At 34.6% G+C, this 27748-nt stretch overlaps 1 protein-coding gene across 4 annotated transcripts in view; it reads right to left on the bottom strand.

The window, feature by feature from the left end:
- The window catches only part of LOC100370721 (EH domain-binding protein 1-like), a 79025-nt gene that overhangs the window by 10002 nt on the left and 41275 nt on the right, over window positions 1-27748 (bottom strand). Inside the window, exons 6-22 of one of the 4 annotated variants that reach the window (XM_085491985.1) lie at window positions 26581-26637; window positions 24994-25175; window positions 22140-22345; window positions 21495-21792; window positions 18303-18320; window positions 17570-17747; window positions 16825-17046; window positions 16441-16619; window positions 16104-16152; window positions 13699-14553; window positions 12327-12458; window positions 11895-12042; window positions 10468-10494; window positions 7383-7501; window positions 6208-6292; window positions 4266-4384; window positions 2345-2465 (exon numbers count right to left, since the gene is read on the bottom strand). In XM_085491985.1, the coding sequence (XP_085348111.1) occupies window positions 2345-2465; window positions 4266-4384; window positions 6208-6292; window positions 7383-7501; window positions 10468-10494; window positions 11895-12042; window positions 12327-12458; window positions 13699-14553; window positions 16104-16152; window positions 16441-16619; window positions 16825-17046; window positions 17570-17747; window positions 18303-18320; window positions 21495-21792; window positions 22140-22345; window positions 24994-25175; window positions 26581-26637 (2995 nt within the window). The remainder of the gene's footprint in view (window positions 1-2344; window positions 2466-4265; window positions 4385-6207; window positions 6293-7382; window positions 7502-10467; window positions 10495-11894; window positions 12043-12326; window positions 12459-13698; window positions 14554-16103; window positions 16153-16440; window positions 16620-16824; window positions 17047-17569; window positions 17748-18302; window positions 18321-21494; window positions 21793-22139; window positions 22346-24993; window positions 25176-26580; window positions 26638-27748) is intronic. The other 3 variants (XM_085491991.1, XM_085491988.1, XM_085491997.1) reach the window with 3 other exon arrangements.

Below are 27748 nucleotides of genomic sequence, written 5' to 3'. Positions count from 1 at the left end.
ATCCAGACATGTCTTGGATACGGATCCAGAACTGAATTCTTTAACAAAATGGCCGCCAGTCGGCCATTTCGAACTTGATCCGAAAAAAAAAGACGTGCATCAAGGTCCTATTATGTTTAATGTATGTACCAAATTTGAACAAAATCCATCCATGCATAACTGAGATACGGGTCCGGAATGGTGAAAATGTGCGATTTCAATGCATTTTCGGCCTTAAAGCGGCCCCCATTTGGCTATCGTTAATGAGATCATGAAACAAATGCACATACATATTTGTGACATGATGTACCTTGTGTGTGTGAAGTTTGAACTTGATCAATCCAGACATGTCTCGGATACGGATCCAGAACTGAATTCTTTAAAACAAAATGGCCGCCAGTCGGCTATTTCGAACTTGATGCGAAAAAAAAAATGACATGCATCAAGGTCCTATTATGTTTAATGTATGTACCAAATTTGAATGAAATCCGTCCATGCATAACTGAGATCTGGGTCCGGAATGGTGAAAATGTGCGATTTCAATGCATTTTCGGCCTTAAAGCGGCCCCCATTTGGCTATCGTTAATGAGATCATGAAACAAATGCACATACATATTTGTGACATGATGTACCTTGTGTGTGTGTGAAGTTTGAACTTGATCAATCCAGACATGTCTCAGATACGGATCCAGAACTGAATTCTTTAAAACAAAATGGCCGCCAGTCGGCCATTTCGAACCCGATCCAAAAAAAAAAATGACGTGCATCAAGGTCCTATTATGTTTAATGTATGTACCAAATTTGAACAAAATCCGTCCATGCATAACTGAGATCCGGGTCCGGAATGGTGAAAATGTGCGATTTTGATGCATTTTCGGCCTTAAAATGGCCGCTATTCGGCTATCGTTAATCGGATCATGAAAAAAATGCATGTGCATATGTCCCATATAATGTGTGATGTATGAGTGAAGTTTGAACTTAATCGGTCCATGCATGTTCGAGATACAGGTGATCACGGACGCACGGACGGATGGACGCACACAGGGCAAAACATAAGTCCCCGTTTTCGGACTGCGTCCGAACGGGGACTAACAAGCCATGCAAAGACAGTCCCTGTTAGTTATCAAATTTAAGATGTATAGTTTTGTTTATAGTAATATAGAACATAAACACGTCAGAGATATGGATCCAGAAGCTGATGCTTGAATATGATGATTTTTTAACATTAAAATGATTGACATTCAGTCATCGAGTACATGTTCAAATTGAGAGATTTTGTTCTGAAACAGCATAAATTAAAACAAAATGGCCACCGCTCAGCCATTTTGAATACATGTACATCTGTATATCTATGACATGATGTATAATGAATATATAAAATTGGAACATAATCAGTGAAAGCATGTCATGAGATATGGATCTAGAACCGCATTAAATATAAAACAAAATGGTCGCCAGTCAGCCATTATGAATCAAATCTGAAAAACAAAATGATGTGCACCAGGACCAATAATGTCAAATGTATGTACCAAGTTTAAACAAAATCCATCTGTAAATGGCCAAGATCAGGTTCCGGAATGCCAGAAATGCTCGATTTCGATGATTTTTCAGTAAAAAAATGGCCATGATTCGACCATCTTGAATCAGATTGTGAAGCAAATCAATGTGCATATATATAATATGATGTATGAGTGAAGTTTGAATGTAATCGGTCAAGGCATGTCTAATATACAGGTCTGGATGCATGCACGCACTCATGGATGCACACACTACTGCATGGACACACGGACAGAGGTCAATCCATTAGTCCCCTTTTTCGGACTGGTCTGAACGGGGACTAATAATTGAATGACTTTATTGGTGTTTATTACCATGCAATTTTGTTAACAAAGTTGGAACTGACAGTAACTAGAAGATGGTCTACCAGGATACTGAGGAGCAATGGAAACCATATTCTGCTCAGCCAATTAGGTGTTATTATCATGCCCACTGTAATATTTGGAAACACATACACCCCTGTTCTCCATTGTCTGTGTGTCCCAAATATGATAATAGGCCAATTATTATGCAAATTGGGTAATTATTATGCACAGTTTTAAACCTAACACTAATCAAGTCTGTGCAATATCAATGAGCATCTATGTACCAAGTTTCATTGTAATCCAATGAGAGATATCAGTGAAACAGACATTCCAATAGATACATACATACACAAAGACTCGGTAACAGCAAAGACTCCCATTGAGTACTTCGCACACAGGAAATTAAAAAAAAATTCTTTAAAAAATAGTTGTGGTCAAACTAATCAAGCAGTCAAATTGATGGAGCTTTTAATGGTTTATTTGTAAAAAAAAAACTTACTTACCCTCATTCATACATTTTCTGAGGGTTTTTTCCACTTGTCCAGCTCTCTCATCAATCTGAATCTGTTCTCGCTCCAAAGCTGCTAATTCTCCCAAAACATACTCGCTAGTATCCCTCAATTCCTGCAATACAAATATTTATCAATTTATACTACTAAAAGCTTATCTTCAATACTTGTCATCATTCTTCTTGAGGAGATTTGGTATTAATGAAGATAATACCTATCACACGTTTGAAGTTATTAACACAAATAAAATCACCATCGCTAATGCATTTTTCTAACATGGACTGGATACCAGTGAACAAACAGCAAATTTTTACACATGCTGCACATGTTTCCAGTAAAAAGTTAGTGTTCATAGTATGTACATTTTTACGATAGTGGTGTGAATCAGAATTTTACATGACTGATGAAAAAATAAAAATTAACACGTGTTTGAATTCACCTTGACAAAGTGAGGAATTACAACCATTTATATGCCAACATATATAGTCTCAGATCATAGATAGTAGATTAGGTTTAATGTCACAACATACAATGTAACTCATACTACATACATACACAGTAAACTGCTGTTTTATGCAAGCCTTCTGTGAACATGATTCTGATTGCGAGGGACACAATGCAGTTGTTAATAAAACGTATTCCAAGTATAAACTACATTTGGTTAAGAAGATGCTTTTGAACTGGTTGCAATTTGGTGTGGTTTGCTAGGGAATAGAACACATCCATTTTATACTCAATATACTAACAACAAGTCATTAACATGACATCCCTGTCATGTATAAGCGAACATGATATATGTGTGACATGATGTGAAATTTTGATTGCAATCAGGCAAGATGCATGTATGTCAGATATAGTTCCGGAAACAAAATGGTTGCCAGTTGGCCATTTTCACTTTGATCTGAAAAAGTAAAATCCAAGTTGAACAAAAATCTGTCTCTACAAAATTGAGACCCAGTTCCAGAATGGCAGAAATGGCTTGATTTTGATGCATATCAAGTTTAAAAATGGTCATTATTTGGCAAACTTGAATTGGATCATAAAACAAATGGACAAGTGTGTGTGAAGTTTGAACATGATTGGTCCAGGCATGTCTGAGATTTAAGTGAAGACAGTCTAATGCATGGACAAATGCATGGAGGTGAAACTTTGTTGAAGTTCTACAAAAATGTACAGTTGCTTATAAATAAAATTAGAGTTTTGTCCATACATGGCAGTGGTTCAAATTTTAATTTTTAGTGTTGTATTAATAAAATACGATACAGGGAGACCAGAGCTTCATGCTACTGATGTTCTTGTTATCTTTCTTTTCATATTTGTATTCCAAAAACTCCAAATGGTTTTGACACTGCATCTATTTACTGGATTAATATGAATTAAGAATTGTATGAAATGAATGGTTTAATAAAGATCTAGTCTTATTTTGTTATTGTCAAATGAACATGGTAAAACATAAAATGCTCAGTTCCTGCAAAGTTAAATCAAACAGCTGAATATTGCCTGAATATGAGCTGTATTAAAATTATGTTGTTTTAAATCGTCACGTATGATGTCACAAGATTTAGCAAGGAGCTCAGGGAAAGACCATCACTTTGATTCTGATCTAAACTAGTCGACCCCAGGTTAATCTGTTAATATGCCTTTTTTCAACAGTGGATTAAAATGTACTCTGGGTTGGACTGTTCATATTGAAGATGCACGAACACCATACAAGGTTTAATTGATATCTACTGCATGTTTTTAACACACAGAAGGAAGGATTCAGGAAGAAAGGACATTGCCCAAGTTATTAAATATGGCAATCTAAGACAGGCTTGGAATCTTATGGAATCCAGGCTATTTGTAATCAAACACAGTAGGGCTCAGGGTCTTTGGATGGCATTTTTCATTCACTGATGGAGTGACATATACTTACTTCTTCTTCCTCTACATTCTCAGCACTACACTGAGAATCCGATTCAGAGAGAGCATCTGATTCATCTGATTCTTCATTACTTTCTGTCCTATCTTGTTTCTCATCATCTTTTTCAATCTCTTGAGAAGTACAGAAGATAACATATCAATCACTACATGCTGAAACAACATAGCTACACCCTCACACATTTTAAAAGATAAATTGGTGCTGTGTTTTTGCCACAGTAACCTGTGATAAATCAATGTTTTAAATTTTGTGACATTACATGAATTAATACTACCGTTAGTAATTCATTCCAAGGTTTGTACTTGATAGTATTTAACATTCAAATTAAATTTAAACAAGCAGCCTATCGGCTGAGATAGCTCCGCTGTTAGCAATGCACATTTCAATTAAAGAACTGAAGACATCATTAGAAAATGAACAATATGTATAGTATCAAAGCAATTGGACTTACAGTTTTTAACAAGAAGTCGAAAATATCACTTTCTACCAAAAATGACAAAAATATTCACCAAAATTAGAGAATTGAAGATATCATCACAAAATGAACAAATCTGAGAGAGGTCCACATGTAGTACTTATATATGTAATATCAAAGCAATTGCACTTGCAGTTTTTAACAAGAAGTCGAAAATATCACTTTTTACCAAAAATTACAAAAATATTCACCAAAATTAGAGAATTGAAGATATCAACATGAAATGAGCAAATCTAAGAGAGGTCTACCCAAGGTACATATACACCAAGTATCAAAGCATTCAGGCTTGTAGTTTTCAAGAAGAAGCCGAAAAAGTAAAACATTGACACGGACGACGCCGGACAATCACTCATATGATAAGCTCCGCTCGACAAAGTCGACAGCGGAGCTAAAAAAAACAACAATGCATGGATTCAAACATGCTACACATATGAATGTTGGCACAATTAGAAACTGCGAGTCAGAGGAAAACTACTTAGCTTAAATAATTGATATAATTTTGATTTTAAATAAATTAAAAGCCATCATAGGATAATATTTAATCCCCAAGTTTTATACAGTATTTGTTTCATTATTATACATCACCAATAGAAGTACACATAAACCAACAATTATATTTATTTATTTATTTATTTATTTATTTATTTATATGTCATATTTCACAGATAGACAATGTGTACATACTTTTCAATGTAGCAAATACTGTATATAATTATATATTATTTTTCATTTATCTAGCAAGTATGTGCCTCCAGATTAATCAGATGAACAGTGCAGGCCTTAAAACAAGATTCAAGCATAATGTTATTTTGATTAGAAGTTTACACAGAAGATAATCAACTTATGTCAAAGGTCAATTTGCCTTCAGGAACCAATCATATTGGATGACTGCAGCCATAACACATTAACAAAGTGGTTACAGTAACTGAAAAGATCTGCATAATGCTTCATAATACTATTAAAGTGTCATTGAATTTCATTATTCTGCGGACACAATCTAATCAAAAGTACCATAATAGTAGTGTTAACATTCCACAAATGTGCATATATACAAATGTCATAATGTCCCTGTCTTAAATATCAAAGATATGCCTAATAAAATATTTTCACAAACAAATTGGTGGGTCAGCCAATTGTCTAAAAAATTAGTTTAGGTCACTTGATGGATGGAAGAGAGTGAGCAGTGCCATTTTTTTTGCAGTGTCTTGAATTTTGCCAACAATTATTTTTGCAACACCCTGCATGCAATTTTTTTTTCATCTTTCAGTGACTAGCTTGCAATCTTTTTTTTTTAAACAAATCTTCCAGCCACACCTCATGATTTCAAATGCTTGACCTTTTACAAGTCATAACTACAGAGCATCTTAGTAACAATTATCGTTCCCTATAAGTTTCAGTAATGAGACTGAACATACAGACAATTTGAAACTGAATCTATAAATGAAGCTTTATAAATCATACCTGTGACAAACATAGGAGGTGGTGGTTTGATAAAGTCACTAAATGACTGTAGTTGTGTTCGTCTGGCTCTTGTAGAAGCACCACTCTGTAATGGAAATGCATTTTCATCAAGGAATCATCTATACATTTTGGTGTCTCAAACACAATGATTACAACCATGACAATCCTAAGATGTAATAACATGCAGACTTTGACTGAAATAGAAATACTATCAGTTACTATGAAACATGTGGTAGTATTTGGCATAGTGTCAAGTGATAATGTGTGGCTTTAAGACACATCACGTAAATCAGTACACATACATCCCCTTAATACCAGAGCCAGTTTATTACTTACAATCACCCTAATGATTGTATAGAATTGATTTCAGACATGTGCTCAATACAGTTGGGAGAGTCGAAAACATTTTGTATGACCTGATTACCTGATATAATTTGTCCATTAGTTTTAACTATTTTTGTCATAGGCTAAATATTATCAACTCTTTGTAACATCTTCTAACAAATCTGTCAAAGGCATGTCTGAGACATAGTTTAATAGGGATAAAATGGCTACTACCATAGTCATTCAAGATGAAAAACAAGTTGACAATCATATAAATACCAAATCTAGGTATGTCCAAAAAATGATGTTAGACACACATATGAAACCTAGAACCTTATTTTGAACTATAAGTATAAGTATAAGTCTAATGAGAAAGTTTATTAGCCATAATATTTGACATTATATGTCACAAAAGTGAATGATATGAACCATGATCATGTGATAAAGTATATAGTTCAAATTATTTTACTTCCAAGCAACTATAGAAGTTTGGGCATCTGCGTACAACCTAACATGATACAGATTTCAAAAAATAACAGTACAAACAATATTTTTTTTAAAGCTGAAGTGGTATTTTGAGGCAAGGACAAGTGTAACTATTTGGGCCCTAAGGAATAATGGAGTGGTGCCACAGATCTGGATACAGGAAATGAAATAGTGTTTATAGAGAATGGGCGAGGTTGAGGAGCTGGTACTTGAGTTGTGTATGTGCAATTCTATTTAACGTCACCACCTCAAAATTATACACTTGGTGGTGGAGGTTGAGTAGGTAACACCAAGGTTGTTGCAACTAAGTTAAAATTATAACTTCAAAGTCCTGTGCTAATTAATGTCAAGACCATCAAACTTACACTTGGTGGTGGAGGTTGGGTGGGTGATACCATAGTTGTCTTAACTAAGTTGAGTTTCAAACTTTTAACTTCTGGACTTGTTGGTGTAATGTTTGGGGTGCTGCCTTCAGACCGACTCCCTGTAAATAGAAAAAAACAACCCACAATTTTAACAGTTTAAATTAAGAAATGGAGGAAAAACAACTAATCTATCATCACAACAAAGACAAATGGATAATAGTTGTGGTACACCAGAGCAAGAGTTCCGAACAACATTGCTTTTGCTTTTGGCAGTCTATGAATCAGTAAACTAGGAAGAATATTTGGATCAACATAATATAATGTAGCAAGATGATATGAACTTTTATTTGATATAAGTGAGAAATGTAACCAAGAGTCGAAATAAGCACAAATTCAATTCAGTTCATAGAGGTTCTTGGATAGACACAAATAGAGCAAAACTCACTCTTTCTCATTTGCTATGTTCACACGACAGCATTCTAACGAAGCCGAACTACTGCTCCTCCTACCGATTAACAGAAGATTATCTCAAATGCATTTACACAGTCGGGGCCGAACGAGAGCCAAAACTTGCTCAATCCAGTTCATTCAGAGACGAACGGAACAGTGCTCTCAATTACTTAGTGGTGAAAACGATTTTGGTGTCGTGCTTTGTTTTTTTGCATGGCATAATGCATGTCAGATCGACAGAGAAGTTCAATGCAGAATATACTCTCTTTGAGAAACAGGTACGGTATGCCTAAATACGACAAGCAAAGATGCAGCGAATGATTATTGCCCAACGTTGCCGTTGTACAGCTCTCATTATTGCAATCATGGGTGCTACCATACATGTACAGTTGACAACATGTGCGTTATACTCATCATAGCCATGTCAGGTTCCAATCCTATCAGAGCTCAAGCCGAACACGTATACATGGCCATTTTTGCTGGCTCAAGTTGGTTTCAAGAATATGCTGTCGTGTTAACACTGCAATTGTGGTTGATGATTACCTGTTCCATTTAACAATAGTTATATTTGTGCACAGCTACTTAGCACGGGCTAAGGGGCCCAAAATTGTAGCCCATACTGAGAAAAAATGTGGAAACACTTAAAACTTGCTAAGAAACACCTAGTATGAGCTAAATCTGACCCATTTTCAAGACATTGTCTGGACTCTTAGTATATGATAACAAAGTGTTTTGGAATGGTTAGCTAGGAATAAGTGTCATCTGAGATGACCAATGACAATAAAATGCCATATGTATTCATTGTCTGCATGAATGTAAGTGGAGACTTTGTTCTCAATAAAAAATAAAACGGACTGACGATGAGACTTTGTACAGAGTCTACTACACCCTGTTATCCTGCAACTTGCACTTTCTGCATTTGCATTGTTATTATTTTATAATTATGTAACTATTAAAAATGTATACTTCCCTGATTACTATACTGAAAAATCAAAAGTCAAAAAGACTGGAGATTTGTATATGTTTAATAAATTTAGTCTAGCCTGTACTGTTGGTTGAAAACATATGGGATTAGCTTTAATGTTAGTCCATACTAGAACATAGTTTGAACACACCTTATGTGGCCAGCAGCTTTAAACACATGACAGTATACAACATTACACATAGCAACAACTGTATACCAGGAACATACATACAAACATAACATGACAAATGTTAAGCACTTGGTAAATAGACAATGGTCACCTTATTTATGCTAACATAAGTTGAAATAGTAGGAGGTCCCTGCAACGCTGACTTCAAGCCTCGGCTGACTTCAGTCCAAAGTATTTTGGTTGATTTAATTTTTAATAGTAGCTATAATTTAGCATTACATGAATAAAACCAAGCATTTTTGAAAAAATACACGTAATGCATGCTTTACGAATAAGCAAGGACATTAGCAACACAGCCTGAGGCAAACTCTAACCCGAACAGACTCATTTACAGTAGTACGGTATTTCTACGTTTGTAATGCAATTTTGTGATTATCTGGTCATTTGTATGATTTCAAGTTTGGATTCTCCATCACATATCACACATGCTGCATGCCCTCATCCTATAAAATCTCGATAAACCTCATTATTTCAGTAATGTTATAAAATAAATAGTTTGCTCCAGTAGGATACAGTGCAGTTGTATGGTTTCCTAAATGCTCACTATTCTCAAATTTTTATATTCCAATATAATACTACACATGAATGATGAATATTTTATATCTAAATAGACAATATTGCGCAACAAGCATTGAACATGCTCAAAGAATTAAAGCCAGAAAAAAATTGATTTGACACAGTTGTTTCACTTTGAAATATGTAGTTTACATGTTTTCAAAGAGCGAGAATGACTTGGTATACCTTGTAAATTTTAGCAGGAATGATTTCCCACAGTCCAAAATTTGGCACAAAACTAGAAACAGCACTGCACCAGATGTGTTTGACAGTCGATAAAAAAATAGAAAAATATGGTGGCATTTAATGTGCCATGAAATCAACAGATGATAAGGGTTTTACGTTGTTCAAATATTTATAGACAACCAATATTGCTGTCTTTATTTGACAGACAACAAAGGTTCTAACCAGACAAATTCTAAATAAAAAAAACATACTATCAGGGATAATATTTGAGTAATTGTAGAAAATATGACAGTTTGAAGCCAGCCTCAGAGGAGACATCATAATATCTTGGGTGGGATTGGTTTGTTATACAAAAGATGATACAATTTTTACATAGTTTCATAGATAGTTAATTAATAACAGCAGAAAGAGTAAAAAAAATGCAATTAACACATCAGCATAAATAAAATACAGAACACTGAATAAAAATAACCAAGCATATATTATACATGTCTGTACTTCTGTTTTTAATCTGAAAACAGGGAGAGAATATTGTGCAGCGACTCCTCCCCCTCATGCCCACACAAAGCACACACCTTTGAATACATGCATTGATATAGTTTGCAAGCACAAGCCATGGTCTAATTAAAATACTTTTGTTTTGAATCAGTGTAATAATGGTGTTAATTCAGAGTACAAACAGAAGTATTGTTAGAGCGCAAGCCCTGTGATGTCATGTGTAAATAACACCATGTTCTTACCAAATTGGTAGAACTGGACTCCAACAGCTGATCATGACGATAGCATGAGAGAAAAATTACCGAGCAAAGAAATAAACAGAATAAGGCTATGAATAAGTATTTAATTGTTTTATTGAAAAGGTGAAACTACAATTATGGCAAAGAGAGAAATTGGTGAAAGTTAGTAAATGGAAATGTGTTCATCTTTGAAGTTCATAGTTGTTCCAAGGTTTCTATATTTAGAAGTCTAATTGAGAATTATTAAACATGGAGAATGGAAGCAAGATGTCAGGGAAATACAGAAGGATTAAAATGAGTCAAGGCTAGAAGGATGAACATTTCCTCTATATACTGTAAATGCCAGTGACGGCACGGAAGATTCTTAATGCACTAATCTCTTGTCATTTTCTTTCTCCAATGGAGTATTGTTTTTACTCAGTAACTGGAAGAGTCATTCAAGAGAAAACACCAATCTGCCCCACAGGAAGAAAGGACTGTCTTCCTGCATGTGGCACCTATGCGGCACGTTCTGCAGAGTATCCATTAATGGCCGCAAGGTTGAAAACATATAATGTCATATTTATAATAGAACAACAACATATCTATGACAACACTGCCAGAAGGTAGAAAACCTAATGTGTTAGAATTACCTATTTCGTATAGGGAAAGTGAAACAGAATGCTGAATTTTAATGGCAGCTTTTTTTAAGGCCAGGAATCAGTTGCACAATATGTACAAGTTATAGTTATGGCAGAAATGTATTTATAGGTTATAAGTGATAAACCAAATTTTAAACAAAGTAACACATTAAAACAGCAAATTGATTGAGATTTCATCCATCAAACTTGTTGCTTTATAGTTACCGGGGTAACTGTTTTATTCAATCCCAATATAAGGAAGTTTCATGAGCTTTAACAGTCAAAGTAAACCAATCAGAAATGCAGTAAGAATCCAAATTGCATTTATTTCTTCAACTGCTATGCAACACAAAAACAAAGAGATGTTTAATCATATTTGGTCCGGTTTTCTTTCTTTTCTTATTTTTAATTTTTTTGACCAATTCACATGTTATAAGAGCAAAGTGTCAAGTAGAAAGGTTATGTCATCAAACTGCTAATGAATTAAACCAATTTAAACTTCATAAATGTAATGTTTAATGGCTCAGCAAGATAACTGTCATCACTTTGAAACCGACATGATTGAATTCTACCCACATTTTAACTTTTTGTTATTGGCACAACTTTTGACTGCTGAAAGGAAATTTCTACCAACTTACGGTCCAATTTGCTAAAAATATATATACAAGAATTAGCACACAAAAAAAAAAAATCAGCCGTCAAAAGATAAGCTTCTTAACTGTGTTCAGTGCTGGTGAGAAATGTGTTTTCACTGTACCATCCAATTACTGGATAGCATGCATATACAGTTAAGTATTAGGCACTATTTACCTTCATGACTTTGAGACCTTGGTAGCTGATAATTTGTAGTAAGTATAGTATCTAGTCCTTCTGGGGATGGTTTATTAATTCCAATTCTAGCCTGCTCAATCAGCTTCTTTGCCCTTTCTCTCAGTTCCTTTTTCTTTTTTTCCTCCTCCTGCCAGAAAAATATGAGAACTGTGTAGTATTTGAGTGAAATCCTCTAATAATTGGCACATTTCAATTGCAGTAATTACAATAACTGATACAAAAGCATTTTCAGTGATTGCCTGAGATTATGAAGCAGGTGCATAGTTGGATTCGGCAGGAATCTCTTGGCTGATCCTCTTATAGCAACTGACCAATTATAAAGATTGTAATGTATGAGACAGCCAAGGGGGTTACAAGTCATTCATATCATAAACTCTCGACTTTTGTTCAGGGAAAATGATGATAGTATACCTTGGTAACATTTTCAGGCTTTGTTGTTGGCAAAGATTTCTTTACACTGCTTTTAGCGGCAGCATCTTTACGAGCTTGTTGCAGTAACTTTCTTGCTCGAATTTTCAATTCTTGTTCTCTTGTTAAAGGTGTCTATAAAAAAGATCATTAACCCATGACTGCTTAGTTTGTTAAAAGGCTCAGTGTTAATACCATGAGCAATTATTTTGATATTCAATATTTCTAGTAAAAACAAATTATGATTTTCAAGTTCCATAATGAAGATGACATGAAGAAAACAAAACATAGCGTAGCTATTACAACTTTGCCTATTGAGAATCTAGATTAATTAATAACAAATAGATGGATTGACACAAACTAATGATGCATGATTTTTTCAGAAACAATGCAATAATATCTAAATATTTTGTGTCTAAAATTCAGATGTAAACAACTCTGACCAAAATTGACTAAGACATTGAAGTCATCATAATAAAAAAAAAATATTAATATTTATGTTCCTCAAATAATACTACATGTACTGTATTAATCAATGTCCCTTATAGAATAATATAACATTAATTGTACAAACATTTCTAAAAATAGTACAACAGCAACAATCTGAACAAAATTTGACAAGAAAAAACAGGTTCCTCAATTTTGTAATTTACTGTATTAATCTCATTGTCTCATATAGAATAATATAACACAGATTGTATAATATTTTCTGAAAAATAATAGTACAGCAACATATCTAAGCAAAATTTAGCAAGAGAATCACTAGCAAACATGTTCTTCAATTAATAGTACATGTACTGTATTAATCTCAACATCGTTTATAGAATAATAAAACATGAATTGTATAAAAGTTCCAAAATAATAGAGCAGCAATATATATAAACAAAATAAAATATTAGCCAGATTTGAAAAAAATGGGAGAACTACACTTTTTTGATTTGTAATAACAGAAACAACATATCAGTTTATTACACTTATCTAATTGACAAATTTTGTAAATTGTAAAAATTTACTGCACATCTTGAAACAATTTTAGTTACACCATAATTTAACTTTATAGTTGACATGTCATTGTGATTTATAAATTTGGAGATGATCAGATAAATATTGTTCTAGTTATTTAAACAACAAGAAGACAATATTAAGTGACATCAAACCATTATCTTGAAAAATATAAATAGAACACCAATCAAAATCAAACTTGGCTGAGATCCAAAACTGGTTAATATAACATCCAAGTTTGAAAGAAATGTAACCACAAGAAACAGTTTTACAATAGTCATAGACAACGAGAAAAACCAAACACATTTTTGCCTCATATACTTTGACCTTTGTCCACATAGAGACATGATAAAAATCATCAAACTGTCAGTACCTTATCAGCTGATGTGGCATCATCGTTTGGTGTCACAGTCTCCACTTCTGGCGAGGGAGTTGGTGGGAGTTTCATGAATGAGGTGGTATTTATACTAACAATATTAAAAGGTTTGTATTTTCGAGTTGTTAGTTGAGTTGGTCTGTCTGTTGTTCCGGGGACCTGGCTTGTAACTGCAACACGATCCCATGAAGTCATTTGCACAGTATGCGAATCATCTTCAGTGCTTTGGTTTTTTTCCACAAGCTGTTCAGCTTTGGCAAGATCACTCGACAGAGGAGCAGTATCGTCAATATTTTCATCATGCTTTTTTCGGTTTTTAATAAATTTAGTTCTGTTTTCCCCACTTCCATCTTTACTATGCGAATGATTCTTTTTGTATTTATGCTTCTTTTGTGTCTCTTTATCATCCTTATTTTTTTTTTTTCCTTTTTCAGATTTGGTATCAACCCCAATTTTATGTTCGGATGTTACCAATCCATTGGCAACTGTTCTATCCTCACTACTGCTACATTTCACTTCCTCTTGCTTCAAACAGTCATTGTTAGCTGCATCACTATCTGAGGAAACCTCTGAAACTTTTGAAGATTCAACAATTTTGGCAGATTTTGTTTCTGCTGCAAAGGTTTCCCCGGAAACAGCACTGCTCCTATCTGACACATAATTGCCAACGACATAAGTGCTTTGTTTTTGTGGGTCTCCAATAGTATGAACCTCCATTGCCTCACCAAGAAAATGAGTTCTTAATTGGAACAAGTATGTCATGACTGAAAGCTTATCTGGCACACTCAATAGCACCATACTGGAAGGATCGATCAGCTTGGGAACTCCAAGTTTAGCAGCACTATTAAAGGCCTACAAAGGTTCAAAGAAAAAAAATGTGTTAGAATAACTGTTTGTTATCATCATATTTATTACTACCCCAGCTGCCTTCATCTGATTTCTCTGCCTCACTACCAAACATAGACTCTAGAGTGGACATGGTGGTGTGTTGATTGGTCTCATTTTTAATGAGTAAACTATTCATTCACGTAATGTTTATGCCCTTATTTGTTTAAGTAAACAAAACGTCTCACAAATCGGAGAGTTTTGGCCTGCATAAAATCAAATCTTTTGATTAATTCTCCATATTATATTTTTCTTAAATATAATATACAACACAATGAGTGGAAAGTTTTAATATTGGAAGGGTAGAAAATTTGTTTTCGTTTTGAAAGTCTGTTTCCAGAAATTGGTGGAAGTTGACTGAGCCAGCGACTTCAGTCCACCTCGTTTGACTTTTTGAGTTGGAATATGCACAACAGTTGACAAATGCGTCACACCATTTCAGGGAATTCATTATGATAAAGAAGTACATTTTTCGAGAGTCACCATTTTGGAGTGTGTAGTTCAGCCGCGATCAAGTCAGACTTATAATGCAAAATTCGTTCTGGTACAAGAAAACCTTCTGTTGCCAATAGAAGTGCCAGTGAATAATATTTTACTCAATCACTGTTCAATATAAACAACAAAAAGCTGGGGTTTCAAAGTGATTTTATCTATTTTACCAACACAACAATCTCAACACAACTATATTAATTGTCCACTGATTTTCTAAGACTTCGAAAATGAAACATCAAGAGCAAACACCTACATAATTTGTTGGTGTTGCATCACCTCGCAGTTGACAAATATGGGCATGTAATTTATTAATTATTCAAGTGGGTGACCTTTGATACTGACATCATGTTCAAAAACTAAAGGTCGAGATATGCAAATTTATAGTGGGCGGAACAGGAATAATATAACAAATGTTCTGAAGTCTATTTTTCAGTAGCGTAGCACAGAGAACAGGCAACAAGTTTTTGACCAAAATTATCAACAAATATTAACTAATTATATGATATTTTTGGTATTCTATCTAATTTGCATAATATGAGGGATATCAAATTCATAAACAAATTCCTGTCAAAATCAGTTCAGTATTTTGTATTAGAAGAATTCATCCCCAAATTATCTTCAGTTGAGCTTAAAAATATGATGTGATTAAAATTTGATTTTTGTTTTATTTTTGCTTTTGTTTAATTTGCAACTTTCCAAAATAAAAACAGGAAAAGATTGAAAATGGTAATATAAACACACAAACAAAACACATGATAGAGTCTATACCTACAATCAGATGTTAATCAGATTGAAAAGTACGGTTTCTAAATTTTATTTTGAATGGTTCACAAAACTATATTGCATGTAAATAAAATAAAGTACTCTACAGTAATCAATATTTGATCAACCTTCAGTTTGTTTACTTTTATTCATTTTCTAGATAAGTTCATGTTTGATTTGACAGACCACAATAGGTCCATACTTGTTAAATACAATGAAGAGATACTAGTAGTTGAAACTAATACAAAGGACGTGCACAATACCTTTTTGTTGTTGCCTTTGATGTCATGGGGAGATAATGATGCAAAATCACTAAATCAGAAATAAACAAAGTCTAGTTGTAATAACAGTTAGATGCTACATAAAGGTGTAGGCAAGACTGAAAGACGAATCAAAGGGCACAAGACATAATACAAGATACAAAAAAAACAGTAAACATCCAACAATGCTACTTAATTTTAAATGAAACAAAAACAAATCAAATTTAGAGAAATCAACAAATAATTTAACATTTGACTAGGGAATCTATTAAAAAATTTTATAATATGGAAATAGTAAAGTAAATATAAAAGTATCTATATTAGTAATAGCTATACTTACATTAGATCAGGTCTATAATGGTGAACAACAGCACAAAAAGCCAAGCCATTTCTCCAAGATGTTGTTAAATTGGTCACCCTGACCCCTCGATATCCTTTAGTAACTTCCTTACACCATTCCAATAACTCTTGCGCAGGTGTAATTTTTTTCCCAGATTTAGGGCTATTTCCAGGACTAGGCTAAAGTAGGAAAAAAGACAGTGCTGTCAATTTTAATGGAAGAATTGGGAGGTGTATACAATTAACAACTACACCATTAGTTAGTAAACAAATTATGATAACATTGAAAATTAAAAAAAAATGTGATGCTTTAAAATGACATTAAAAGAAGAAGAAAAAGAAGGAGGAGGGGAAAACAAGGTTTTAAGAAAACTGAGAAACGTACCCCAGGTGATGGTTCAGGGGTGAGAGTGACTGGAGAGGTACTGGTAACCGGTTGAGATGGTACAACTACAGTACATTCTGGTACAGTAGTAGTACTAACAGTAGTAGGAATAGAAGATGTTAGTCTTGTTAATACTGGAGGAGAATATGGAACAACTGCAGTACTCTGCGCCTTTATCCGAGGTGGTTTAGGTGGAGGTGTGACAGCAGACTGTGGAGTTGTCTAACAAGACAGACAGGTATAACAAGCAAGATTGTTAATTTTTCATGAATTTGACAATATATTAAGTGAGATTACATGGTATAATACTGATTGGCAATGTGAAGAGACTAAAATGATCATTGTAGCTTTCTAGCACCTTCCTTGGCATAAACAGTTTAGTTGAAATAGGATTTGCCTGAGATATTAACATGTTTTCTTATAAGAGGGTCAAATAAGAGCAAATCAGTCATCTCCTCATTACATGGGATGGATCGATTTCAGAGGTAAACCAAATGCAGGATTTCTTTCTGGGTTAAATCCAGTATTATCTAGATATGTTAAATTTTAAAAATCTAGATGTAATCATTGCCTTTCCGTTGTATTGTATAATGATGTTTTAGAAGAGATTATATAAGCCAGCTTCTAGCACAACGGATGAGCAGATAAACATGGCTATAATCTCATGAGTTCCTAGGAACTGATCACCAACAATGCCTTACAGCGATTTCATAAATCCATAGCAAAACCAATGAAAAGAGCCTACCTTCTGGATAACCTGTGTAGGCTTTGTTCTGCAACTAACAGCTTTTTGTTCACTCGCCTGATCATCTTTGGCTCCAGCAGGAGATATAACTAGAGAGGGTTCAGCTTTTTGAACTGGTGGCTGGGGTGCTTTTCTTTTTACTTTCTGGCTAACTTGAGGTTCATAGAATGGATTTAGTCTAAAATAGATTCAGAATACAATGATATATTTACAATGAAAAACGAAGCGTAGAAAATGTGCCTGATTTACTATATTTATATAATTGGTTATCTTATACACAAGTTATTCTTATACACAACATTAAATGCTCAACATCAATATTTTGAAAACCAGATCCTAATAACCTCATTGAGACCCTCTGTTTTACTTACTTACTTGTTAATACCACATTGGCATTGACACACTAAACAATCAAAGTCAATCCCAAACTGACCCTGGCTATCCTTCATCAGTTGGGTGGTAATTCAATATCTTAAAACTATCAAGCATTTAGTCAGTGCGTAAGGTGATACAGAACCTTAAGGGACTTGTCAAGGTGAAAGTTACCCATATATCTACTCTACAAAATACTTAAAACACCTGCTCAGAGAGAGGTACAAACACCATAAAGTAACATGTACAAAAGTAAACTTTTAAAATTGGCATGCATACATGCATATGAGTCAGCTCTATAGAGCCCATAGCATGGGATTCTACCATAAAACTACATGCATTAAAATACTTCAGTATATACCTTGATTTGAAGTTTTTACTAAAAAGTAAACAGTAGGAAAAACTATATTAAAACACATGACAAATTAACATCTGAGGGTTTTATCATAATTTCTATATTTCTGTATTGCTATTTTTGCAGTTCTCAAAATTCTACATGTGACTTTATTGACTGTAGTCACACAAAAAGTACAATTTCAATATAACATTGTGACTGCTTCAGTGTGTATTTGCTTGATGGGGGAGGGGTTAGTGAGAAATGAGTATGAAGTAGTAAGAAGTGGAAATCAGTTCAGTATTTGGTATGCACACCATGCTACGATATCATTGACTTTATCCGTGAAGGGGTGTTTGCTATATCATTGGACATCATGCAGTTTAATGTAAAGATATATATACCGCTTTTGAAAACTGATGAAATATTTGTACAAGCAGTCTGTCAGCTGAGATAGCTCCACTGTTAACAAGGCACATTTCAATTAAAGTGCCTGTGAAATGGCTGCTATTTTCACGCCTAAAATTATCCATTGATACATAAATATTATTATTTTTTTATGTTTCTAAGCATGAATTATTTTTTTAAGTGAACAAAATGTGTTTTAAACTCAATCTACGGCAACTTTATTTTTTGTGTATTTTAAAACGAGGCTCCTCATTAGCTTCTTATTTGCATACAGAAATTCCTCTTGTGACGTCAGAAGGGGAAGTCGCATGGCAGCTTGCATTGCCGATACGCGTAAATAAGGCAAATTTCTTCTGCAGTTTTCTCGTCTTTGACTAAATTTTCACTTATGTACTTGTTCGTCGAGGAGGAATAGACCATAATGAACACATAGTATCAATTTTTGTTGCATGGGGTTGAGTTAGTTGCGAAATATGTTCGTTCTGGTGTAGCTGGTCACCGTGATCGTCAGCGGCACACGTTTGTACACTGTCGCTGGACAAAATAGAATTTGACGTCGGAATTATCTCGTTATTTAGCAGGTTACCGGACACGTCACTACACTGTTTTATTTCATCAATCGTCTGAGTAAAATTTTGAAAATTAAAATAAAAGAGAACATATTTTGACATTCTAAACATTAGACCATAGTGATCACTATAAAATAATTTAAAAAAACGACAAATCACAGTTACTAAATAAATGACAGCCACGTGGAAATAAATTGAAATTTTGTTGAAATAGGTGAACGCATTGGGTCACGACGAGGGCAAGTGCGTTAAAAGCGGCGTTTAATTGGGTAACAAAAATAACTGAGATCAACACACATACAGATAAATTCGGAGTGGATTCGAGTTAGCGTGATCCATGGCGTGATTGTCATAATTATAACATCATATTAAAACTTTATTTGGTGGAAACACATTGACCAAGCCCGGATTCTTATTTCATAAATTATTACGCAGATCAAGCTGCAAGCATGGAGGTAAAAAAAGAACAGAGGTGTGAATTTGACATTCAACACAAACCACCAAACAATTCAGAAACTTTTAGCCTTCGAAAATGAAAACAATTAGCAGTGTGTAAGGGCTGTGTAATTTCCTGTTTGTCCGACGCTTCGTTTTCGTGTCACTGTCATTATTATTGCTACCTTTTACTTAACAGGGACTAAATGGTCTCTATAAAACGATAATCAGGATCGCAAAAAAGTCAACTCATTTGAAACACTTGCCGGACGTCTCACTCTCTTCTGAAATCCGACTCGGTGATCATGGTCCTGAATCTATTTCTTTCAAAAGTGTTGCACCGGGTTTATGTTGTCGGCGTTTCTCTTTAAACCTAGTTTTTTTTTTTTCATGGACGAGGACAGTTTTTCCTTCGGATCGATTAGAAACGTGTGAATACTTACACTATGACTATACGTTGCACTGCAACTGCCCACAACACAACATCTAAAAACTCTCTCTCTCAAAAAAAAAAGAAAAAGAAAATAGACAAAAAAAGAAAGAAAAAAAAACGCCGACTGAAAATGTATATCGTTTGAAAGTATATTGAATGACCAGTGTTATTACGGCTCAGGGGTATGACTTCCTCTCACATTTTGGCATTTGGTGGTGCACTTTCAGCGAGAGTCGGAAATCCGGAAACAGTCGACCGTTTCAGGATAGATGGGCGTGGCTACAACACAAGAAATATCCCAAATTTACTTGGATACGAGTAATCATTTTCAGCAAAAAAATCAATAACTGCCCATTTCAGTGGGATACAGATCTAAAATGGGAAACGTGAGGGTGGGCATTGCACAGGCACTTTAAAGAACTGAAGATATCATTAGAAAATGAAAAATATGTATAGTATCAAAGCAATTGGACTTGCTGTTTTCAACAAGAATTCAAAAATATCACTTTTTAACAAAAATTACAAAAATATTCGTTAAAATTAGATAATCGAAGATATCATCGAAAAATGAACAAATCTGAGAGAGGTCCACATGTAGTACCTATAAATATGAGAAAAACCTTTTATTCAATTATACATGTACTGGTAAATTTAGAGCTATACATTAGCTTGTGAAAAGCCCAGTAAGCTATATGTTAACACATCACCTGTAGACGTTGTTATATACCAGTCATTTCAACTATCCGAGGAGGCTTGAAGCAGGTGATGTGTTAATAAGTTGAATCAAAGACAACAAAATTCTACCATAGGAATAGAAATACTAGTAATTATGAGCTAATGCCATCAATGCACACTGAGTATTGAGTGAAATTTAAGTGTCACAAGCAATAAATACCAATGTTAGACCATTCTGAGTGAGAAAATAAGGGAGTCTTTGTTTAAAGAATACATGTACACAGGATGTGAGTGTAATTTCCTAATGCTCAAACCATGGAGGTATAAACAGTATACCTTCATGCTCAAACTAAGAACTTAACTTTCAATTGAAAGGTTTCACTTTAGGAGATCTATATATATACAGGATATTAGATGACAAGTGAAACAGGACATTTCAAACAAGACATAACCCCCCCCCCCCCCCCCCCCACACACACACACACACACACACAATGAAGAGTAGTGAACAAGAATTAAGTGATTTTAAGGCATTATCAAGATTCAAAGTTACGGTAATTGTGCTAAAAAACAAAATACACAAATGGTGATCGTTTCTAACCTTGGCTTTTATTTTTATCAGTGAGACTGTCACATCTGTTGTCTGCACTAACTTAAACATATATACCACTAACAATGAAAGTAAACAATAGCACTTACTCATCCATTTCATCCTGAGCCTCATCTTCAAATGGATTTAAAGAAGTCACAGTTTGAGCAGCTGCTGAATTTTTACTATCCTCTTCAAACTGATTAATACCTGTTGAAGGAGGTTCTATTTCTTCAAAGGGGTTGGTGGATGATACACTCTCATCGAATGGGTTGAGTGACAGAGATGTGACTTCTTCTTCGGCAGTTGCATCACTATCATCATCAAAGGGATTTAATCGCTTTGATTGTCCACCTGTCACTGGTTTCACAACTTCTTTCTTTATATTGCACTTTACAAATAAATCACCTGTGCAAAGAAAATTTAAATGCAAAAAAAAATCAGTTACATAACAAGGTGATTACTGAGTGCTGATTGACCCAGCTACACGATTTATTTAGAATGTATTTTCAATAGAGATGATAAAATGGAGATAAACTGAACAAAATACAGTTCAAAAGTAGTGATCACATTTTCAGAAAGATAAATCAATAAGTTTTTTGATGTTACAAACAACATTATGACCACAACATATACAGCTGTATGCAAAAGAACTTGATTATGGATATATGTCTGACTCAATATATATACTCTCCCTTGATGGCAAACAAAAAACAGATATGAAAAAACTATATATTCATACAGACCATACTTACTTGAATTATTCTCCCTATTAATGTCAGAGTCATGGCTATCATCTGTACCAAATAGGTTGTACTGATTAGCCAGTTCAGATATTTTAGCAGATGTTCCTTTATCATCAAAGTCATAATCTTCATCATCATCATCATCAAAATCTTCAATATTCCCAACGTCTTGCTGGTAACTTAAAATACTGGCTAAACTCTGCATATCATCATCCCTGTTGGTCAAACGTCAATATGGTAATTAATATGTTTTTCAATTAACTGGACGGAGGCACATGTTAATCATCAGCTTCAGCCTCAGATGTTTTGCCAGAATATTTGAGCCTCTGACAATTAGCTTATTTGTTTGTTTAGCACAGAAACATACTGGCTAGCAATATTTGAGCAGCAATAAACTGTCAACAGTAAGAAGGAATTGTTTTTTGAAGTGTTGATTACTTTTACGTAAAAATCATGATGATGCATCTAATTTTATATATGAGATTTTATAACTGGTAGTGAGGAAAGTGACTTCAGCCTGCCTGTTCTGAAACCATTTGGCAAAGAAAAGAAGAATCAATTAAATCCTAGAATATTTTCAATAAACTAACTACCTTATGCTGAGAAACTGAGGGCTAGATTTTTTTCTAAATATTCATTACGGTATCAGTGGTTATTACTCTGGACTGGCAATGACAGGACTGTGGGTGCTGGCTATACCATAGTGTTGTATGGTACAATAGTTATCACTCTAGCTAGACTGGCAATGACAGGACTGTGAGTCCTGGCTATACCATGGTGTTGTATGGTACAATAGTTATCACTCTGGACTGGCAATGACAGGACTGTGGGTGCTGGCTATACCATAGTGTTGTATGGTACAATAGTTATCACTCTAGCTAGACTGGCAATGACAGGACTGTGAGTCCTGGCTATACCATGGTGTTGTATGGTACAATAGTTATCACTCTGGACTGGCAATGACAGGACTGTGAGTCCTGGCTTTACAATGGTGTTGTATGGTACAATAGTTATCACTCTGGACTGGCAATGACAGGACTGTGGGTGCTGGCTATACCATAGTGTTGTATGGTACAATAGTTATCACTCTAGCTAGACTGGCAATGACAGGACTGTGAGTCCTGGCTATACCATGGTGTTGTATGGTACAATAGTTATCACTCTGGACTGGCAATGACAGGACTGTGAGTCCTGGCTTTACAATGGTGTTGTATGGTACAATAGTTATTACTCTGGACTGGCAATGACAGGACTGTGAGTCCTGGCTTTACCATGGTGTTGTATGGTACAATAGTTATCACTCTAGCTAGACTGGCAATGACAGGACTGTGAGTCCTGGCTTTAACATGGTGTTATATGGTACAATAGTTATTACTCTGGACTGGCAATAACAGGACTGTGAGTGCTGGCTTTACCATGGTGTTGTATGGTACAATAGTTACCACTCTAGCTAGACTGGCAATGACAGAATTGTGAGTGCTGGCTATACAATGGTGTTGTATGGTACAATAGTTATCACTCTGGACTGGCAATGACAGGACTGTGAGTCCTGGCTTTACCATGGTGTTGTATGGTACAATAGTTATTACTCTGGACTGGCAATGACAGGACTGAGAGTGCTGGCTATACCATGGTGTTGTATGGTACAATAGTTATCACTCTGGACTGGCAATGACAGGACTGTGAGTCCTGGCTTTACCATGGTGTTGTATGGTACAATAGTTATCACTCTAGCTAGACTGGCAATGACAGGACTGTGCGTCCTGGCTTTAACATGGTGTTATATGGTACAATAGTTATTACTCTGGACTGGCAATAACAGGACTGTGAGTGCTGGCTATACCATGGTGTTGTATGATACAATAGTTACCACTCTAGCTAGACTGGCAATGACAGAATTGTGAGTGCTGGCTATACAATGGTGTTGTATGGTACAATAGTTATCACTCTGGACTGGCAATGACAGGACTGTGAGTCCTGGCTATACCATGGTGTTGTATGGTACAATAGTTATCACTCTAGACTGGCAATGACAGGACTGTGAGTCCTGGCTTTACCATGGTGTTGTATGGTACAATAGTTATCACTCTAGCTAGACTGGCAATGACAGGACTGTGCGTCCTGGCTTTAACATGGTGTTATATGGTACAATAGTTATTACTCTGGACTGGCAATAACAGGACTGTGAGTGCTGGCTATACCATGGTGTTGTATGATACAATAGTTACCACTCTAGCTAGACTGGCAATGACAGAATTGTGAGTGCTGGCTATACAATGGTGTTGTATGGTACAATAGTTATCACTCTGGACTGGCAATGACAGGACTGTGAGTCCTGGCTATACCATGGTGTTGTATGGTACAATAGTTATCACTCTAGACTGGCAATGACAGGACTGTGAGTCCTGGCTATACCATGGTGTTGTATGGTACAATAGTTATCACTCTAGACTGGCAATGACAGGACTGTGAGTCCTGGCTTTACCATGGTGTTGTATGGTACAATAGTTATCACTCTAGACTGGCAATGACAGGACTGTGAGTCCTGGCAATACCATGATATTGTATGGTACAATAGTTATCACTGTAGACTGACAATGGCAGGACTGTGTGAAATGCTTTATTTATATTATAATGTTTTTTCTTTTACACTGGAAATATGTATTTGTTATCACCAAATGCAGCATCAAAATTTTATGCAGGTTCAGGGCCAAAGGAATATAATGTCTAATGATGTAACACAATGTCCAAAAATGGACAATTGTATGTTATAAAATGTATTAGTGCACTCAGTATTAGCACTAATACCAGAATATGACATTTTTCGCAAAAGCCAATGCTTAAACGAAATGAACGAACTTACGTAGCCAAGCCTTCTTTAAGTAACACACAAGAAATGGTGCAACTTAGTGAACCAGCAATGCATTTTTTGCTCAACATTTTGAGTGGTATTTTGATATCTGACTGTGCTGGCAGTAATACTGCAAATTTTTTCATATTTATATTCTTCTCAGCTATTTTCTTTCTCTTGCCATTTTTAGATACCTGTCAATTAGTAAAAAAAAAAAAACTAAGAAAACATGATATCTTAATGTGAAATCATAAACTTTGGTTTCATGTTAGAAGTGCTTGAAACAGCGATAAAAGGGCTCAGTAGATCTAGAGTCATGTGTATTAGAACAGAAATGCACTGAAATTGTATACCTTGTGTGCTAGACTGTATTCAACTCAAGAAATCATTCATGCGAGTTACGAACATATCTTTTTAACAGTTCTCTCATGTTTAGTGATTTTTTTAATCCTGGATCATGAAAATGTAAGCAGTACTGACTGAAATCAACATAAATTTAAATCATTTATTTTAACCCGGCTTTATTGCATTAAGGTTTTGACAAAGCAAAGAAGCTGAAGAATACAGTGTGGATTGTATTTTTGATTGATTGAGCATAAAAATGTTCCTAATAATTGATGAGTCCTCACACTGAATACCATAACATATTGGTAGTTAATCATATTAATCAATGAAACACTCATTCAAGACAAATGCCAATGACTATATCATTTATATCTCAAACATTAAATAAATAAAACCCAAATGATCCCTCAAATACTTAAGGTTTTCTCACAGATATTTTTTCATAAGCAATTGTAAATTACATCTGTGTAGTCCCTATTGTCTGGTGCATTTTATATGCACACTTTTTTATTTTTATTTTAACCCTAAATAAGAATGTATTTTTTTGGAGGGTGGTGCACAATTTTGCCAGCTAAAACAAATTAGTGAATAAAATAAAATGTTGTGTTAGCCACAGAAATTCAGAAACATGGTGGGAGGGGGATAATAGTGAAAGATATGAATAGCACACATTATGGGTGTAACCCACCCACACAATGCACCTATACAGGTACTGCCAGATTAGTCAGCTCTGCTGATGCTACTACTGACAAAAATATACATTATAAATGTAATATTTAACAATATATTCATACTCCATTATTGCAAAATAAAAAAAATAAAAATAAATAACAATAATGAGTCAGTTAAATTTTTAAAACATTTCTAAAATGAGAAGAGTACCCACTTCATCAGTTTAAAAATTTTTTATTACATTTTTTTGTTTACCATACAAACATGTAGATGATTGATGACATGGTATGATTCATAGGAGAATGATTATAGTGTTATTTATCAGGTAGATTCCCATTCATCTAATGTAATATTACTTGACCAACACACTTGGAAATCTGTCACCAAGTTACTGCCAAGCAACAGCCTGGTGCAAAAAGAGAACAAGTATGCTTCTGTTGAGAAGTTGTCCAGTTAATAATACAATATTTTAACCATTAAACATGACCCGGGGACTTGTGCTAGAGATTTAGTGGAAATCCTCTTTGAAATTTGAAATTTATCAACAATCCCTATCATAAATGTACATAAATAAGTACTAACATTTTCCACTACAAATGTCCATTCTTTGTCTTCATATTCAGCATCAGGGCGGCCATCCTAAGAAATGCAAAATATAATGATTGTCATTGATTTGATATACCCATGAATGTGATCTGAAAGGAGTAACAATCATTTGTTATATAGAAAAAAGAAGAAGATATTTTCACAAACAAACTGATCTTTTCTCTAATATGGTAATAACATAGTTAAACAGTAGAGCAACTTGCCCATGATTTCTAGTACACTATAAGAGAAGTACCGTAAGTGATGTATTACTAAAACAACCTTAAAAATACTGTAACCCAAATGAAATAACTGTGTTCTGAACTGCAAAACAAAGCGACAAGTATCATAGTCCCATATTATAAATATATATACATGTGTACCATACTGGGACGCGTTAGCGCCCAGTGTCCTCAACTCAGAAAATCACTATTTTTTAGGGGTGGGCGCTAACCCGAGCACCCTCCTTGGAAAAGAATGTAAATCAAAAATTTAGAGGAATATTACGGAAATTTTATGAAAATTACAAAATTTGTTGCGTCACCATTGACTTTTTCCTATTAAGCGTTTAACATCTCTTAATTTTATCTTTATCTTATCATTGTCTAGTTTATTTAGCTACTGTATTTTTTATGATTTGAATTTTATTTTATTTACCATACTGCACCTTCTGATAGCATAGTAGTGTCATAAAGTTATTATTTTATATTTGTTTACACAAGTTTACATAGCAATGATCCAATACAATCACATGACAATATTTCTCTGGTAAACATGATGGTGGAAAATGCTTGGCAACAAGAGTTTGTATGCGTTTTGCTAAGTCTACCCAAGGGAGGTAGGCATAAGTGTAAGATATGCCAGGATTGATGAAAATTTGTAAATGTTGACAATTTATTTAAATAATGACAATAAAATACATTTACTTTGAATAACTATGTCTAAATGTACCTTATAGATGTACACAATTCTGACTGTATCATTCGCTTATATTATTTAATTCCACATTTGATTTGAAATGCATTGTATCCTTCGAGCCGAATTAGCGACATAAGAAAAATTGAACAGCGCCACCACCGTCCATTTTCTGTTTTGGCAAATATCCAAAAGAAACGATTTCTTTTCGGCTTCACGTTCGCATGCACATTCCTCGTTTCCTTGGTTT

Source organism: Saccoglossus kowalevskii, chromosome 2 (genome assembly GCF_978046115.1).
Source record: "Saccoglossus kowalevskii chromosome 2, keSacKowa6.1, whole genome shotgun sequence".
In the NCBI taxonomy this organism is placed as follows: domain Eukaryota; kingdom Metazoa; phylum Hemichordata; class Enteropneusta; family Harrimaniidae; genus Saccoglossus; species Saccoglossus kowalevskii.
The sequence above is the reverse complement of the archived record's forward strand: the minus strand, read 5'-3'. Positions and strand labels throughout refer to the sequence as shown.